The sequence below is a fragment of the Callorhinus ursinus genome, unplaced genomic scaffold (genome assembly GCF_003265705.2).
Source record: "Callorhinus ursinus isolate GAN/ISIS: 27379988/994484 unplaced genomic scaffold, GSC_fseal_2.0 scaffold45, whole genome shotgun sequence".
Taxonomy (NCBI): domain Eukaryota; kingdom Metazoa; phylum Chordata; class Mammalia; order Carnivora; family Otariidae; genus Callorhinus; species Callorhinus ursinus.
The window spans coordinates 5,082,741-5,098,133 of record NW_027397107.1 but is presented as its reverse complement, the minus strand read 5'-3'; the positions used below and the strand labels follow the sequence as shown (position 1 = coordinate 5,098,133).

At 44.7% G+C, this 15,393-nt stretch overlaps 1 protein-coding gene across 1 annotated transcript in view; it reads right to left on the bottom strand.

Annotated features, from left to right (window-relative positions):
- Window positions 1-1,881: 1,881 nt before the first annotated feature.
- Window positions 1,882-15,393, bottom strand: part of IQGAP1 (IQ motif containing GTPase activating protein 1) — a 104,646-nt gene continuing 91,134 nt past the window's right edge. The window contains exons 34-38 of the mRNA XM_025893120.2: window positions 13,610-13,822; window positions 12,249-12,415; window positions 10,277-10,399; window positions 6,003-6,111; window positions 1,882-4,189 (exon numbers count right to left, since the gene is read on the bottom strand). Of these exons, the coding sequence (XP_025748905.1) occupies window positions 4,076-4,189; window positions 6,003-6,111; window positions 10,277-10,399; window positions 12,249-12,415; window positions 13,610-13,822 (726 nt within the window). The 3' untranslated portion in view covers window positions 1,882-4,075. The remainder of the gene's footprint in view (window positions 4,190-6,002; window positions 6,112-10,276; window positions 10,400-12,248; window positions 12,416-13,609; window positions 13,823-15,393) is intronic.

Here is a 15,393-nt window from a genome sequence, read left to right as displayed (position 1 = left end):
AAAAGACAAGAGCAAGTGTTGGTGAGGATGTGGAGAAAGAGGAACCCTTGTGCACTGTTGGTGGGAATGCAAACTGGTGCAGCCACTGTGGAAAACAGTGTGGATGTTCCTCAAAAAATTTAAAAATAGAACTACCCTATGATCCAGTAATTCTCCTACTGGGTATTGACCCAAACAAAACGAAAATGCTAATTTGAAAAGACATACGCACCTCTGTTTATAGCAGCATTATTTACAATAGCCAAGATATGGAAGCAGGCCAGGTGTCCATCGATGGATGAACATTTAAAGCTGTGGGCTATACACACAATGGAGTATTAGTCATAAAAAATAAAGAGAGCTTGCCATTTGAGACGACATAGATGGACCTACAGGGTATTATGCTACGAGAAATAAGTCAGAGAAAGACATAAACCGTACGATTTCACTCATGTGGGATCTAAACAAAAAACAAAAAACACGAAACAAATGAAGCAAGAAAAAAATCAAACTCTTACAAGGAACAAATTGACGGTTGGGGGTGGGTGGGTGAAATAAAGGGGATTAACAGGTATAAACTTCCAGTAAGTAAGTCATGGAGATGGAAAGCACAGCATACAGGGGCGCCTGGCTGGCTCAGAGGACCTGCGACCCTTGATCTTGGGGTTGTGAGTTCGAGCCCCATGTTGGGTGTAGGCATGACTTAAAGATAAAATCTTCAAAAAAAAAAAAAGGGAAATACAGCATAGGGATTAGTATAACTGTAGTAACGCTTGGTGACAGGGGGTGATGGCACTGTGGTGAGCACTGAGTGTAAAGAGAGATGCACAGCGGGTTCTGCTGCATACCTTTAAAGGCGAGGTAATTTGTATCTTGAAATTCGCAGTATGTGGGCAGCTGCACACTTCCTGATTTAAAAGGTTACAAAGTTTAGATGTCAGATGTAGAATCCGTGGAGGGGTCCGGGTGCCCCAGTTCCCCGTGGGTTTGCACCAGCATAAAGGTAGGAGGGGCGCAGCGGTGCACTGGGGCTCCCACACCCCTGCCTCCCATTTGCCCTGGTGCTGGTTTCCTTATTTAACACCGTTAGGTCCCGATAAGCACCTTTCTACCTCCCTTGATTTCTTTGCAGGACGACGTAGAGCCCGAGTTGTCTCAGTGACGCGGCCGCGGAGAGCATCTCCCCAACTTCCGGAGGAGAAAAGGGGAGCTCGGGGGGGTCCCGCGCTCCCAGCACAGCGCCCACCACTCTTCCACTCGCACGGACCGCCGTCTCCCGTCTTCCACTGCTGTTTACTTTTGAGGTATTCTGTTTTTCCTCTTATTTCCCAGTCCCTAATTTTCCAATAGAGTCTGGCCACAGTTTATAAACGCAACAGGCTTATATACATATTTGTATTTTTGAGTGAGGCTGTGCCTTGGGGCCTTACTCAAAAGGAAGCCACTCCCCACCCCTTTTGCTGTTTACTTTTTCCATATGCAACTTCCGCTAGTCCCTTTCTGGTGACTTGGGTGGAGTGGAGACGACCTCGTGCGTGGCAGCCCCTGGAACAGGACCCGATGCTGCAGCGGTGTCCAGCTGCCCGCCATCAGCCAACCAGAGGCCGCATTCCACATGCTCTCCCCCAGCCCCGATTTCTTTTTCTGGTGAGGCTACGTGAAACAGAGGACACGTCAAAAAAACAAAAACAAAAAACAAAAAAACAAGGCTAAACGCAATCCCGTGCGAAACCTGGCTTTGCCAGAATTCCATGAACTGGTAGCTGACTTGGGTTTGCTCCTTCAGGAAGACTGGAGAGGGAGTTGTTTTCTGTTGTGGTTTTCCATCATTAAAGCTCGCTCTAGTCAACGCTGTTGAACAGGAACTGCTAACAATGAAACTGAGAAAAATAAACACAAACATGAACAAATGACCTTTTTATTTCCTACAGAGATACAAAGGCAATTGTGTGCGGCCACCTCGTGGGCAGTCCAAATGGTTGGAAGTAAATTCATGATAAATGTCACGCTGGCCAGTGGAAGAGAAGGTCAGAGGCTGAGGGATGAGACACAGAAGGCTACGGCTGATGAACAGCAGGAGGAAGAGCTACATGGCTTCAACGCTGGGAAACGAGTTGGTCTGGGCCTTCTCCATGCTGTTTGAACCGTAATTCTACACGAAATTTTAAGTGCATGTTGCACTATTTTGCATTAGGAGTTTATCAAGGGCACTACAATCCTCACAAATAATTGAAACACCGTATTTTATTAAAGGAGTTGTAAACTTTGCTCAGGGTCTACCATGCATGGGGCCATGGGGGTCCGATGGGCATCGGGGATGGCTATCCTCTTAAGGAGAAAGGGTTGACACTTTGGTAGGTCTCAGTTTTTGTGGTGATGCTACTTTTCTTAGCAGCTGCTTTTGATCTGAGGAAAATATTCACTAAAAAGTGATCTTCCAAAATACAGTAAAAAAACCAGGTTGGGCTGGTGGCGCGCCACACCTCACCTCTTCCCAGGTGGAGGGTGTGAAGACTCAGACAACTCACATTTGCACGATGGTGGACCTTACCGAGTAAACAGTCTCAGGAAGAACACATCTCCAATGCTTACATTTGTAATAGGGACACATCACATGATTTGTTATTAATGAACAGTTTATTGGCTTTCAATATACATCAATGAATTTTTAAATGTAAGTTTACTTTGTTAAACTTTATGTTTTATGATAAAAGAATACTGAACCAAAACATCAGAGACAATGGAGGCTCAGTAGCATGATTTCCAATGTATTTTCCTGGATAAACGGTTTTGTGTTTTTTTTTTTTTTTTAAAGTGTATGACTTTTTATGTAATAACAAAAGCTTCCTAAATTCAATGTTTAGAATTGAACTGTTTCTGACTAAACCCAGAAAAATGGGAGCTCATAAAATAAAGGCATGGCACGGGCAGCAAGAGAAGAGAAAGAAGTGGGAAAAAGAGATCTTAATACCAAGTTAATGTCGGTTGGCTGGTTTTGTTTTTGTTTCAGTCTATTTAAGGCAGGATTATCTCCCTGCAACCCGGCAGATAAATCCTAGTGTTGTAGCTATGTAAGAAAGTTCTAAGAGTTCAGATATACAGATAAGCCAATTTTTAAAAACCATTTTCTTACCATATTCTAAAGGCTTTTAAAGCATTATATAAATCTTAAAAAAAGTCCTATCACCCACATTTTAAGAAGTAAATCTACACTTTCATAAGGCACTCTTGAGACATAAAACAGTTTTGAAGACAGTTACACTCTATGCTAGGGCTGGCCAGTCCCTTTGCCACAGGGAGAGCGGACAGGACCGCCTTCCCGGATGGAGCCCCTCCCTCCAGCAGCACAAACACGCAGGCAGCAGGGCAGACCGCTGCGAACCCCCCGGCAGCCGGGTAGTCCCGGTGGGCCTCTCCCGGCCGCCGATCAGAGAGCTACACCAACAGCACGGGTCATGTTTAATGGTGACGTTTAAAAGCCGTGTCTCTCCCTTTGCCCGAAAGGTTTCCTTTGAGCACAGAACAGTGATTTCCGTTAGCTCCTGCGCATAAAGGAAAACAGAATGGAAGAGAACCAAGAAGCCCCTGGATCCTTCCATTTGACCAATGGGATGGAAATGTAAAGGTGTGTCACCTTTAAATGAAAACCTAGTGACTGCAGATGTTTGTGTGCCTTCCATGCGTGTCCGTTACTAGCGCTGAGCGCGCCTGCTTCCAAATAGCAAGAATTCAAGTCCCACCATCCCTGTTGCTAATTCACACAAACATCAAAGCTTACAAGAGAGTCATGTGGCCTCTCAGACCTTAACAATGGAGAGAGAGAGTTCAGTGGAGCTTCCGCTCTTTCCTAAGTGACGGAAGAAAATGAGGGAACAAGAGGGTCAGACTAAGCCTGAAATACAATTTCACTGTGAAGAAAGGGCAACAGAAGTCCCATCGGAGCGGGAGGGGTGAGAAGTGCAGCGCTGGGAGTGTATCAAGTTGAGGCTTCGTTGTGGGCCAGGTCTTTGCTTCCAATGAGGAAAGAAGGAACCAAGAAAGGGAACCATGAGGAGCTTCTTTCCTTCATCCTTCTAGGCTGGCGGCAACGGATCCATTACTTCCCGTAGAACTTTTTGTTGAGGAGGAAGATCAGAAGGTTGACATTTACTTTAGCTCTATTAAATAATTTCATGACAGCAACGCCTTCATACTGTAGCTGCAGTAGGTCCTGTTCAAAAAAACATTTTGACCGTCAAGTCTGTGGCATAAGACAAGACATGAGGTAGGGAGGGACCCAGAAGGAATGAGGAATGACAGACATGAAGTGGGGTGAGAAAGGAGTGCCGTCCCCTGCACAAGCCCCCTGAGGGCTCAAGGAACAGGGCATGGTGCTCAACTGAATTTTCTGGCCCATTTGGAGTTAAGACGTCATGTGGTTCATATCAAAATACACAAAACAAGGAAAGAAAAAGCAGCATGTTCAGTCATCACACATACTTCCTATTTCAGAAGTGACAATAACGTGTCTCCAGTCTGTCTAAGTGACAGGTCACCTGGGGAAGGTGAAGGCATTTCAATCTGTGATAAATACACTAATCACTAAAACCAGGACACGGCCACCAATGTCGTCACAAGGGTATCGACTAGAGTCTTACTTTCTATTCCACGTGAGAAAGCTTTTATATTCTGAAGGGGGAAAAGGACAAAATGTTTATTAGGTGCCTACTATGTGCTCAACATTGGGTAAGCACATCAGATAGTGTCTTTTTAAGTCCTGATCAAAGTCCTAGAGGTCTGATTATCTCAAGTTTAAAGACTAAGCTTGGAGACGTTCAGGGACTTGCCCAACAGCACAGAGTGGATCTGGATCCGAGCGTAAAGCCCCCGCTTCTCCCACTGCCCTCCACGGTCCAGAGCACATTTAGGAAGTGAGTGGTCTCACCCGTGAACTTCAGAAGAGACATGAGAAAGCAAGAGTCAAAGCGCTTGAAAGAACCCCAAAGTTCAACCAGTTCATCTTCTGGAAAAATCCTAGCGGCTCCATGAGCACCAAGGCCCTGGTGTGTCACCTGTGCCAACGTAACACCTCATACCTGATGCTCGCTCCTTATTTGACGCACACGTGCATGGACCAACACACTACCCAAGGCAGGCTGGTCGGCCTGTGCAACTCTGGTGAGCCTGAAGGCCACCAGGATCTTCCTTTGCGGAAGCCCCTGAGCACATGCGTCACGGAATCGCTTCACTTTGGTCCAGCTAACACATTTGAGGATCTACTCATCACTGAGAAGGAAACAAAGACACACCACGGTCCTTAAGGAGTGGAGAGTTTGGGGAGGGGGCGGAGAGCTGGTCAGAGTGGTAACACGTTTAGAGGAAAAAAGGACAGGGGTGGGGGTCAGCACGTGCAGACGGCCCCTGCCCAGACCGACAGGGGACAGCAGTGAGAAGCGGACGGAGCTGAGGACACACATGAAGCGCGGGAGCCTGGACAGAGCCCAGGAGGCCTCACGGCATCCTGGTGCTTTTCTAATGTGTGAACACTGGAGACGTTTCGGAATAAAAATTAGCTAAAATTATGTTATGAAATGATTCACTGCAGAGTTCTTCCTGAATTTAAAATGGGATTCAGTTTACAAAGATGCAATTTATACACGCCTTGTCAGAAATACACCTTTAAGGCCCTAGATCAAATCAAAACGAGAGAAAAGATTTCAAGCTACTAAATAAGCTAACAATTTTCTACTATCAATACTTAAAAGAGTTTGTTCAAGGTCAAGGTACCAGTTCAATTTAGTGGCAACACAAAGTAGAAGCTTCAGATAAAAGCCTGGAGAATCGTACCGATCCGCCACAGCTCTCCGGGGAGCGCAAAGGCGGACGCACAGGGGCCCTCGCTCCTTTCGTGCCCCTGTGGGGCCCAGCCCACTGCTGGGTATGGGACAGCTGTCCCCAAATAGATCTCCTTTATACCTGCTCTCCTACCTCGAGAACAACCACTGCACATACAGAGCTTTCGGTTCTGCGTGGTGCATACCCACCTGATAATGCAACATAAACGTCTCCATTTGAACACCCATGAACTTGGCTTTCACTTCAAAGTCTCCAACTTCTTCTGTTGGGCTGATTTCAAAGATAACATTCTTAAACCTGTTGAAACATAACATCGTAAGGGTGTGATTTTTACATTCTCCTATAAAAGTATTTTATGAAATGTAGAAAGGAGATTTCTTCAAGGGGCGCCTGGGTGGCTCAGTCAAATGTCTGTCTTCAGCTCACATCATGATCTCGGGGTCCTGGGATCCACTCCCTCATCAGGCTCCCTGCTCAGCGGGGAGTCTGCTTCTTTCTCTGCTCCTCCTCCTGCTCATGCATGCACGCATGCGCTCTCTAATAAATAAAATTTTAAAAAAACCAATCTTCAAGAGTGAAAAGGGGTAAAAAATAAAGGTCCAAAGTACTTCTACAGGTGGAGCAACGTGAGGCTGCTACTCTAAGTACCACATGCTTGGAGATTTGGGGAGAGGCAGGCAACCCTCCCTGCAGCCCTTGCATACCACAGGAAGAGGGACCACTGAGGAAGGCCACGACAGCCTCTGACGTCACAGGAATTCTCTTGGGCTTCCCTGTGGCTACTGCTGAAATCTAATAATAAAAGCGTATCAAGAGGAAACTCGACTGGCAGCAGAGGGAGGAAAGGTGTGTGTGTGAATGCATGTGTGGTGGAGGACTGTTGCAACAAGTGCTCAAGGAAACAAAAAGGGGTAAGAACAAGAAGAGCCATGAGAGGAGCTTCCAGAGCTATAAAGGCACTGAGTACTAAGTACCACCAAAGATACACTGCTATTTACCAAAAATATTTAAAGTATCTCTCATTCTCAACGTGTTACAAGCCCAGAAATTTTATGGTAACAAGGTGTTGTTCCCTGGGTGATCGAAGTACATTGGCCCAGATTTCTAGAACTCAACTGTGGAGCAAACTTATCTACTAGGAACTGAGCTGAGAACCACAAATGATGCAGAAGAGGCCATGGAGAAGCTACGGGAGAGGTTACAAAATCCATGAACTAGAACACGCGCATCTTACTCAGCGGGAGGTCCTCACAGGTCTTTCCTTAAAGGTACTTCCTGTGATAATTTTATTTTAACCAGTTTGCTTTGTTATCTGGTTTCTTCCTTTCTCTTTAAAGATTTTATTTATATATTTATTTATTTATTTATTTATTGGGGGGGAGGGAGGGAGCACAAGCAGGCAGAGCATCAGGCAGAGGGAGCAGCTGGCTCCCCCGCTTTTATTTTTCTGATCCTAAAATAACATAGATTCATTACTGAACTTTGAAAATTGGTAAAGCGTGAAGAAAAAGAAAAGGCACCTGTAATTTCACAAGCCAAAGATAACCACTAAAACAGTGTATGTTCTTCTGTGCCTCTGTCCACATAAAGATTATCTAACCACCCACTTACTTATCTACCTATTTTTTTAGCATAAATTATAAATACAGTCCTGTATCCCAACTTCTCTCTAGTAACATTTTGAGAATTTTTCACATTCTTTGAACACATCCTTTTTAATGGCCACACAATATTCCATGTTGTAGTTAAAGTTTAACCATTCACCTACTGTACAACACTTACGTTGATTTTACTTTTTACATTATTACACTTGGGATACACGTTTATATGTAAATCTCTGGTTTTACCTCTGATTATTTTTTGTGATAGGTGCCTAAAAATGGAATTTTTGGTCAAAGTATTAAAATGTCTTTCATTATAAAAACCACAAGACATAAAATTTACCTTAACTATTTGAGTGTGTAGTTTAGTAGTGTTTTAAGTATATTCATGTTGTTGTGCGACAGATAGTCCAGAGCCTTTTCATCCTACCAAACTGAAACTGTACCTGTTAAATGACAGCTCCCCTTTCCCCCTCCCCCAGCCCTGCAACCACCATTCTACTCCCCATTTTTATGTGTTTGACTCCTCTAGGCACCTCCTGTAAGTGGAGTCACAAGGCACATGTCTTTTCACCACTTGGCTTATTTTACTTAGGACAATGTCCCCACGATTCATCCATGTCGTGGCCTGGGACAGATGTCTTTCCTTTTTAAGGTTGAATAACATTCCACTGTTGTGTGTATGTGGCACATTGTTTCCACATCTGTCTGCAGACATTTGGGTTGCTCCCACCTCTTGGCTCTTGTGAGTAATGCAGCTATGAACGTGGAAGTGTAAATTATCTCTTTGGGATCCTGCTTTCAGTTCTTTGGAATACACGCCCCAAAGTGGGATTGCTGGAATATAGAGAGTTTTCAAGTTTTTGAGGAACTGCCACACTGTTTTACATAGCAGCTAAAAAAGTTCAACCCTTATGTATATCACCGAACTATTTTGCAGTAATGTTAGAAATGTATGCCAAAGTGCTTACTTATCCCACTACTTCCTTGCCATCACTGCATAATAAAGTAATTTTCCATGTTTTTATTGGTTATTTACCCCAAAGATACAAATGTAGTGATCCGAAGGGGTTCTTGCACCCAATGTTTATAGCAGCAATGTCCACAATAGCCAAACTACGCAGAGTCCAGATGTCCGTCGACAAATGAATGGATAAAGAAGATGTGGTGTGTATGTACGTACACACACACTGGAATATTACGCAGCCATCAAAACCCCAAAATCTTGCCATTTACAATGACATGGATGGAACTAGAGGGTATTATGGTAAGCAAAGTAAGTCAATCAGAGAAAGACAATCATATGATCTCACTGGTATGTGGAATTTGAGAAACAAGGCAGAGAATCATAGGGGAAGAAAGGAAAATGTGAAAGAAGATGAAATCAGAAAGGCAGACAAACCATAATCTCAGGAAACCAACTGAAGGTTGCTGGAGGGGAGAGGGTGGAGGGATGGGGTGGCTGGGTGATGGACATTGGGGAGGGTATGGTGCTATGGTGAGCACTGTGAATTGTGTAAGACTGATGAATCACAGACCTATACCCCTGAAACAAATAATACATTATATGTAACTTTAAAAATAATAATTAAAAGTAACAATAAATAATTTTCCAGGTTTTTAAATTCAATAGTTAAAAAACAGTATCTCGTTTTAAAACTTTGCATTTCTTAGAGTCTGGTTGAGTGTGTGTGTGTGTGTGTGTGTGTGTGTGTGTGTGTGTGTGAATCATGGCTTATTATCTGTATTTTCTTTGGTCATTTTTCAGTTGGGGACCTTGGTCCTTTTGAGGTTTTTTGTGCTGAACACTTTATGTACTTTTTGAGTCTCTCATATTTATTAACTCTTCCCTTCTTTGTCATTATTTTCTACTGTTCAAATGTTGTCCATTTTTTTGCCTGTCTTTCTTCTTTTCAATTTGCTGCTAGAGGCTTTGAAACCAAGTAACAGGGGCACCTGGGTGGCTCAGTGAAGTATCTGTCTTTGGCTCAGGTCATGATCCCAGGGTCCTAGGATCAAGTCCTACATTGGGCTCCCTGCTCAGTGGGGAGCCTGCTTCTCCTTCTGCCTGCCGCTACCCCTGCTTGTGCTCTCTCTCTGACAAATAAATAAAATCTTGAAAAAACAAACTTGTTTTAACAGACACAAAATCGGCAAGCTCAGCTGCATAAGGTCACAGGGCCGACTGAGAAGGCATGTAATAATGCCTGCTAATGACAGCCAGGCCAGATTCGGGAATCATGTAGAGAGCAAGCTGGCACTTCCCAGGAAAGAGAATGAGGGTAAGTCCCTGATTCCCAGCCTCAAGGGGAATAAAGTAAACTCTTCTTCTTGTTTTTCTTATTTATTCTTGGTTTAGACGTAGGAGAATAAGAAATGGCATCCTCCTTTAAAGAGGAAAGATTAAGATGGGGCCAGGGCACCTGGGTGGCTCAGTCGTTAAGCGTCTGTCTTTGGCTCAGGTCATGGTCCCAGGGTCCTGGGATCGAGCCCTGCTCCTTGGGAAGCCTGCTTCTCCCTCTCCCACTCCCCCTGCTTGTGTTTCCTCTCTCGCGGTGTCTCTCTCTGTCAATAAATAAATAAAATCTTAAAAAAAAAAAAAAAGATTAATATGGGGCCCACACAAGCAGGTGGAAACACAGTCTGGGGCAAATATTCCACAACAAAGGAGAAGGAACCCTTTCTCTGACAGACAAAACAATCCTGACTATTAGGCCTGCTGCACCTAAGCAGATACAGAAGTACAAAGAAAACATGGAAACGACCATCCACACAGCACAAATACAGGCAGTAAGATAAAGAGGTGATAAATGCAGAAATCAAGTCAACGTATAAGACAAAATAAAAAAGTCAATACTCACTGGTTCACTTGTAGGTCCTCAATCTCCAGAAGGACTCCTTTTTCATGCAGTCTTGCTGCTGTGTATTTCAGAGAAATCTTTTTGCTTTTCTTTCCTTTCATTTCCCTGGGCTTCTTGGAGACCCTGTAAAAAAAATCACACCCTATCACCTTCTATCTGTAACTGTGTACTACAAGTCTGTTGGTAGTTCGAGAATATGAGGTCAGAAAACGGACTTCCCAGACACAAGCCTAAGTAACGTGCCGATTCTAAAATGGCAAGTGTTAGAATTAGCCTGAGCAATCTCTCTGCACAACAGGGGAAGCATTACTAAACTGCTTTTGCCTTTAATTGTATTTGCAAACCCACCATGAATTTGACAGTCTATGTCATCTGCCTAGGTCCCTCCCCTCTCAACTGACCCAGCACCCACAAGTTAGGTGTGAAGGCTTCTAACACCAGCCTGAAGGAACTGTATTGAACCCCAAGGGAGTCCCGGTAAGCCCCTTGGCTTGGCAGGGCGAAAATAAATGTATCTCAGAATAAGTAATATTTAAAAGATTTTAAACCAGTGTAGCAAATACAGAGGAATGGGAACAAGGAAAAAGAAACAGACCTTAGGAGGCTATTGGGATAATCAAGGTAAGAAGTGATTTTCAAAAGTAAACAAGGGAAGACTAGGGATCTCTGAGAACCAGGGATGTGGGGCTCCCATAGAAGGGTCTCAAGGGGCGGGAATGCTGGTACAGGAGTCAAAGGAAGTAAGCGCTACGGAAGGCAACTGCAAGATCTATAGAAATTACAACTGTACAAAATCTCTGATCCAGTGATTCCACATCTAGGACTTTATCTTCAAAAATATGCCCACATTTGCAAAATAAGTATATGAGGTTATTTGGTGCAGAATTTTTTAAGTAAGTGAGCGGAAACAACACAAATGTCCATCATGAGAGACCTGATTACACCAAGTGTTGTATCTCTGTATGCAGTGGGATACCACACAGCCATTACAAAAAGAAAGGAGGACCCAGCTCTGTCTGCTTAGAACGCCTAGAATGCAACAACGACCCTGTGGCAATGAGCACATCTCGTGCCTGGATTGTGGTTTCTAAACACCATTCTTCATTAGAAGGCGCCAGGAATGCTTGGAGAAATAGCTAATTCCAAGCCTGGGGAGGGGAAAGTACAAGTTGAACCAGGAACACAAGTCAGGAAGTGCTCAAACAACAATGGGGAAAGGTCAAAAGGTCACAGGAGCCGGCTCTGCAAGCTGGGTTGTGTGGGCCTGATTTTTATCCCTGCACATCAGCCCCGCCTCACCTCAGTCTTCCAGGGAGGGAAGGAGAGAGCCGGAGTGCAGGTGAAGAGTAAGGAAGCCAGAGAAGGGGAGCTCATGTGGCAAAATGTCAAAAACAGGTGAATCGAGGTGAAGGGTTTACGGGTGTTTACTGTTCTATTCTCTCAACCTTTCTGAAGTTGGAAAATTCTTAAACTAAAAACTGAGAAGTACAAAATAAACTAACCCTAGTTAGTAGTGTAAGTAGAACTTGCACCCACCACCCCATCCCTCTGGGTCCTCAGTTTCCCTCCCTATAAATTGGTGTGTGTTGGTTGTCACTGGTGCCCGCGGGGAAAAGCTGGGGTCTGGGCTCCTGTCCCCAGGAGGTGTAGAGAGAGACCAGGGGATCGAAATGGGTTTGGGGAGCACTAACTAGCTTCCTTCCATGCTTCTTTCATTTCTAGGGCCAAGAAGATATTTTAGAACAAGGGCTGCTTAGAAATAAATAAGCATCCTTGAAATCCCCCCTACATTATTTATTTACATCGTACAACAAATGGAACTAGGAAATCATGCAAACACTTAGAAGCAAAACAAAGATTTAAAGCAATAAATAGACCCAGCACGTTTTAAGTAAAAACTTCCAAGGTCACTTCAGTTGCCTCTACTTCTTTTTCCCCTGACACTGATTCTTAAAAAAAAAAAAATACTCACTTGCCCTTGCTGGCCAAGTTATCCAAGCAGGTTTTGATATAGCTTTTGTAGTAATCCACCTGCTCTCCGTAGAAAGTGGCCTTCGAGGTCAGAGCGGCGTACGTTTGCTGCAATTTCACCAGCTCAGCCTTCCTCCTCTGTCGGTATCTCCGCTGATTCCGAATGTCCTAAGACACAATTATTAAAATTAGGAATATGATGGTAGGTATCACGTGCTTCTCAAATCATCCGTGCTAGAGCCCAGCAGTGCTTAACTGCTTGCATGACCACACTTTCTTAGCAGGTAGAAATTTTTTTTTTTTTTAAGATTTTATTTATTTATGAGAGAGAGAGAGAGAGAGTGTGCACAAGCCGGGGTGGGCAGAGGGAGAAGCAGACTCCCCGCTGCTTGGTCCCAGGACCCCGAGATCACGAGCTGAGCCAAAGGCAGCTGCTTAACCGACTGAGCCACCCAGGCGCCCCAACAGACAGCAATTTATGTTAAAAAATTAGCAAAGAATAACAGGAGAGGAAGAAAAGGGGAGTATATCAGAGGGGGAAACGAACAATGAGAGATGATGGACTCTGAAAAACAAACTGAGGGTTCTAGAGGGTAGGGGGGTAGGGGGATGGGTTAGCCTGGTGATGGGTATTGAGGAGGGCACGTTCTGCATGGAGCACTGGGTGTTATGAACAAACAATGAATCATGGAACACTGCATCAAAAACTAATGATGTAATATATGGTGATTAACATAACAATAAAAAAATTAAAAAAAATAGCAAAGAAATTCAGATCTCATCAATCTTTTTCCCTGTCTATATTTTCTAGAGGTAGGGAAATGTGTTACTTTTACAGACTTCCACGTTCTTACAATTTACTTGCAAAGCTGGTTTAACCTCTTAAATACGTTGTCAGGAGAGGGAAGATCATTTTACCATATCAATTACCAAGCTCCCTGATGTGCATGGTACTGCCTTACTGGGCCAACAGTGAACACCTACACTCTGGGCCCACCCCAGAGCCCCTTATTCATGAAGATTCACATAAATCAAGGACTTCATTGACCAACTGGATGTGAATTTATATGTCAGAGTAGTCATTAAAAAGATCTAGAAGAATTATTTAAGGCCAAAGACAAATCGAGGCACAGGAAGCTCTAATTAGGGGCTTCTTCCTACTGATTTAGGCCATGGAATAAGTCATCAAAGGGCAGGCGAGGTCTTCGTGTTGGAGAAGTCAGAAACAATTCCTCAAAGAAGAGGACCCTCATTTGCCCGCACACTGAAGGCACGCTATCATCTCAACAGCTATGGCCACTTCACAAGCGCTGGGACAGGTTTATGCACGGCCAGGCCATCCCCGTCCCCCCCACATGGTACCTTGGCAATGTCGTTGATCAGCTCCTGGTATCTGTTCTTTGGGTCCACTGTCCCAAGCTCCGTTAACTTCTTCAAGCCCGACTGGATCTTATCCTTCTTCTCCTGAAGAGTGAGGTTGCTGTCTTCCTTTACAAATTTTGACTTTTTCATCTTGTCAGGAGTTTTGGCATCACGAATAGCACGCCTCTGCATGGCCCTCTGATGTTCTGCTTCCTACAGACACAGAGAAGAGAAAAATTGCTGGCAAGTTCACCACACTAATCCAAAACCTGAGTCGGTAAAGCATATCTACACCTGAATTTATACAGCTCTGAAACTCCATTCTGGAAACAGAGGGAACAAACCCGCCCTCTTGACAACTGACAGAGAAACTGCATGGAGCACATACAGATCTCTTCATCTAGCAAAGATTACATCAATGAAGTCACATGGCCTCGTAGGACTTCTTTCCTGGATTCACACATACAGTTAGATTGGGCTGGAGTGGCTACAAAATCCCTCGTTTTTTTTTCAAGAGCCATTTAATTTTCCTTGAAACACAGCTTCGTCCATTGGTGAATGACACAACCACACCAAGGCCAGGGCTCAGTCCATTCTTGCTAATGCTTTTTGCCACCTTGGCCGGGCTGGATCACACTGGAGGTCTCCCTTGGCTTTCAAGCATGCTGCAAATGCCAGTATCTAGAGAATGAAAAGTCCTTCCCTTGATGCTTGTTCCCCAGTCAACATCCAACGTTTGTCCGTTACGTCCCTGCCTGACATGGCCCACACTGCTTTCTTCCTTCTTCAGCTCCTTGTAATCTGGCTTCTGCCGTCTGCACTCTCGTGGCCAACACCACCCTCACCCCGAATCCAGTGCCCCCCTTTGTTGTCACCTCACTCGTAGTCGCTGCACTTTTTCCCCTTGCCCTAGGCATGGCTCTGGGACCTACAAGGGACCCATGGCAGTTTCCCTCCGTTCATTCTCAATACTTCAGTGATCACCTCTATGCTGACAGCCACATCTCTGTGGCTACGGCTCTGGTACCACATTTTGAACTGTTTGTACCAGGATGCTCGCATTTGGAATGGCTTGTAATTCCTCCCAAACTGGAGCAATCCCCTCCCCCAGACTGCCCTTTCCTCCTAATGTCAAGACCATTGTGTATCACACAAGGTGAAGAGAATAATCCTTGGAGTCAGAGAGAGCTTGCGCCAAGACTGGTTCTGCCTCTACACGTGGACGATCTTGGGCCAGTTATGTGACCTCTAAGGTCTTAGACTCCTCGACTGTCACATGAGGGTGAAAAGACTCACCTCACAGGGACAGTGGGAGGAGGAAATGAAAGAACACAGGGGAAAGCACCAAACCAACAGTAGGTTCTCATTAAAGACTGGTTCCGCTTCCCTGCTTCACACCTCCTCCCATTAAACCAGATGCAGTTTTCGGTTTTGATCCTTTGCTTGCCCCTCCCACACATCTAGTCAATAATCAATCATTGCATCTAAGAGCTGAGAATTCAAACAGTGGTTTTCGGGGCGCCAGGGTGGCTCAGTCATTAAGCATCTGCCTTCGGCTCAGGTCATGATCCCGGGGTCCTGGGATCCAGCCCCCATCGGCTCCCTGCTCAGCGGGAAGTCTGCTTCTCCCTCCCCAACTCCCCCTGCTTGTGTTCCCTTTCTTGCTGTCTCTCTCTCAACCTGTGTCAAATAAATAAATAAATAAATCTTAAAACAAAACAAACAAACCAAAAAAAACCAGTGGTTTTCAGAGTCCTCGGTGTGGCTGTAAGGGATTCGCACAG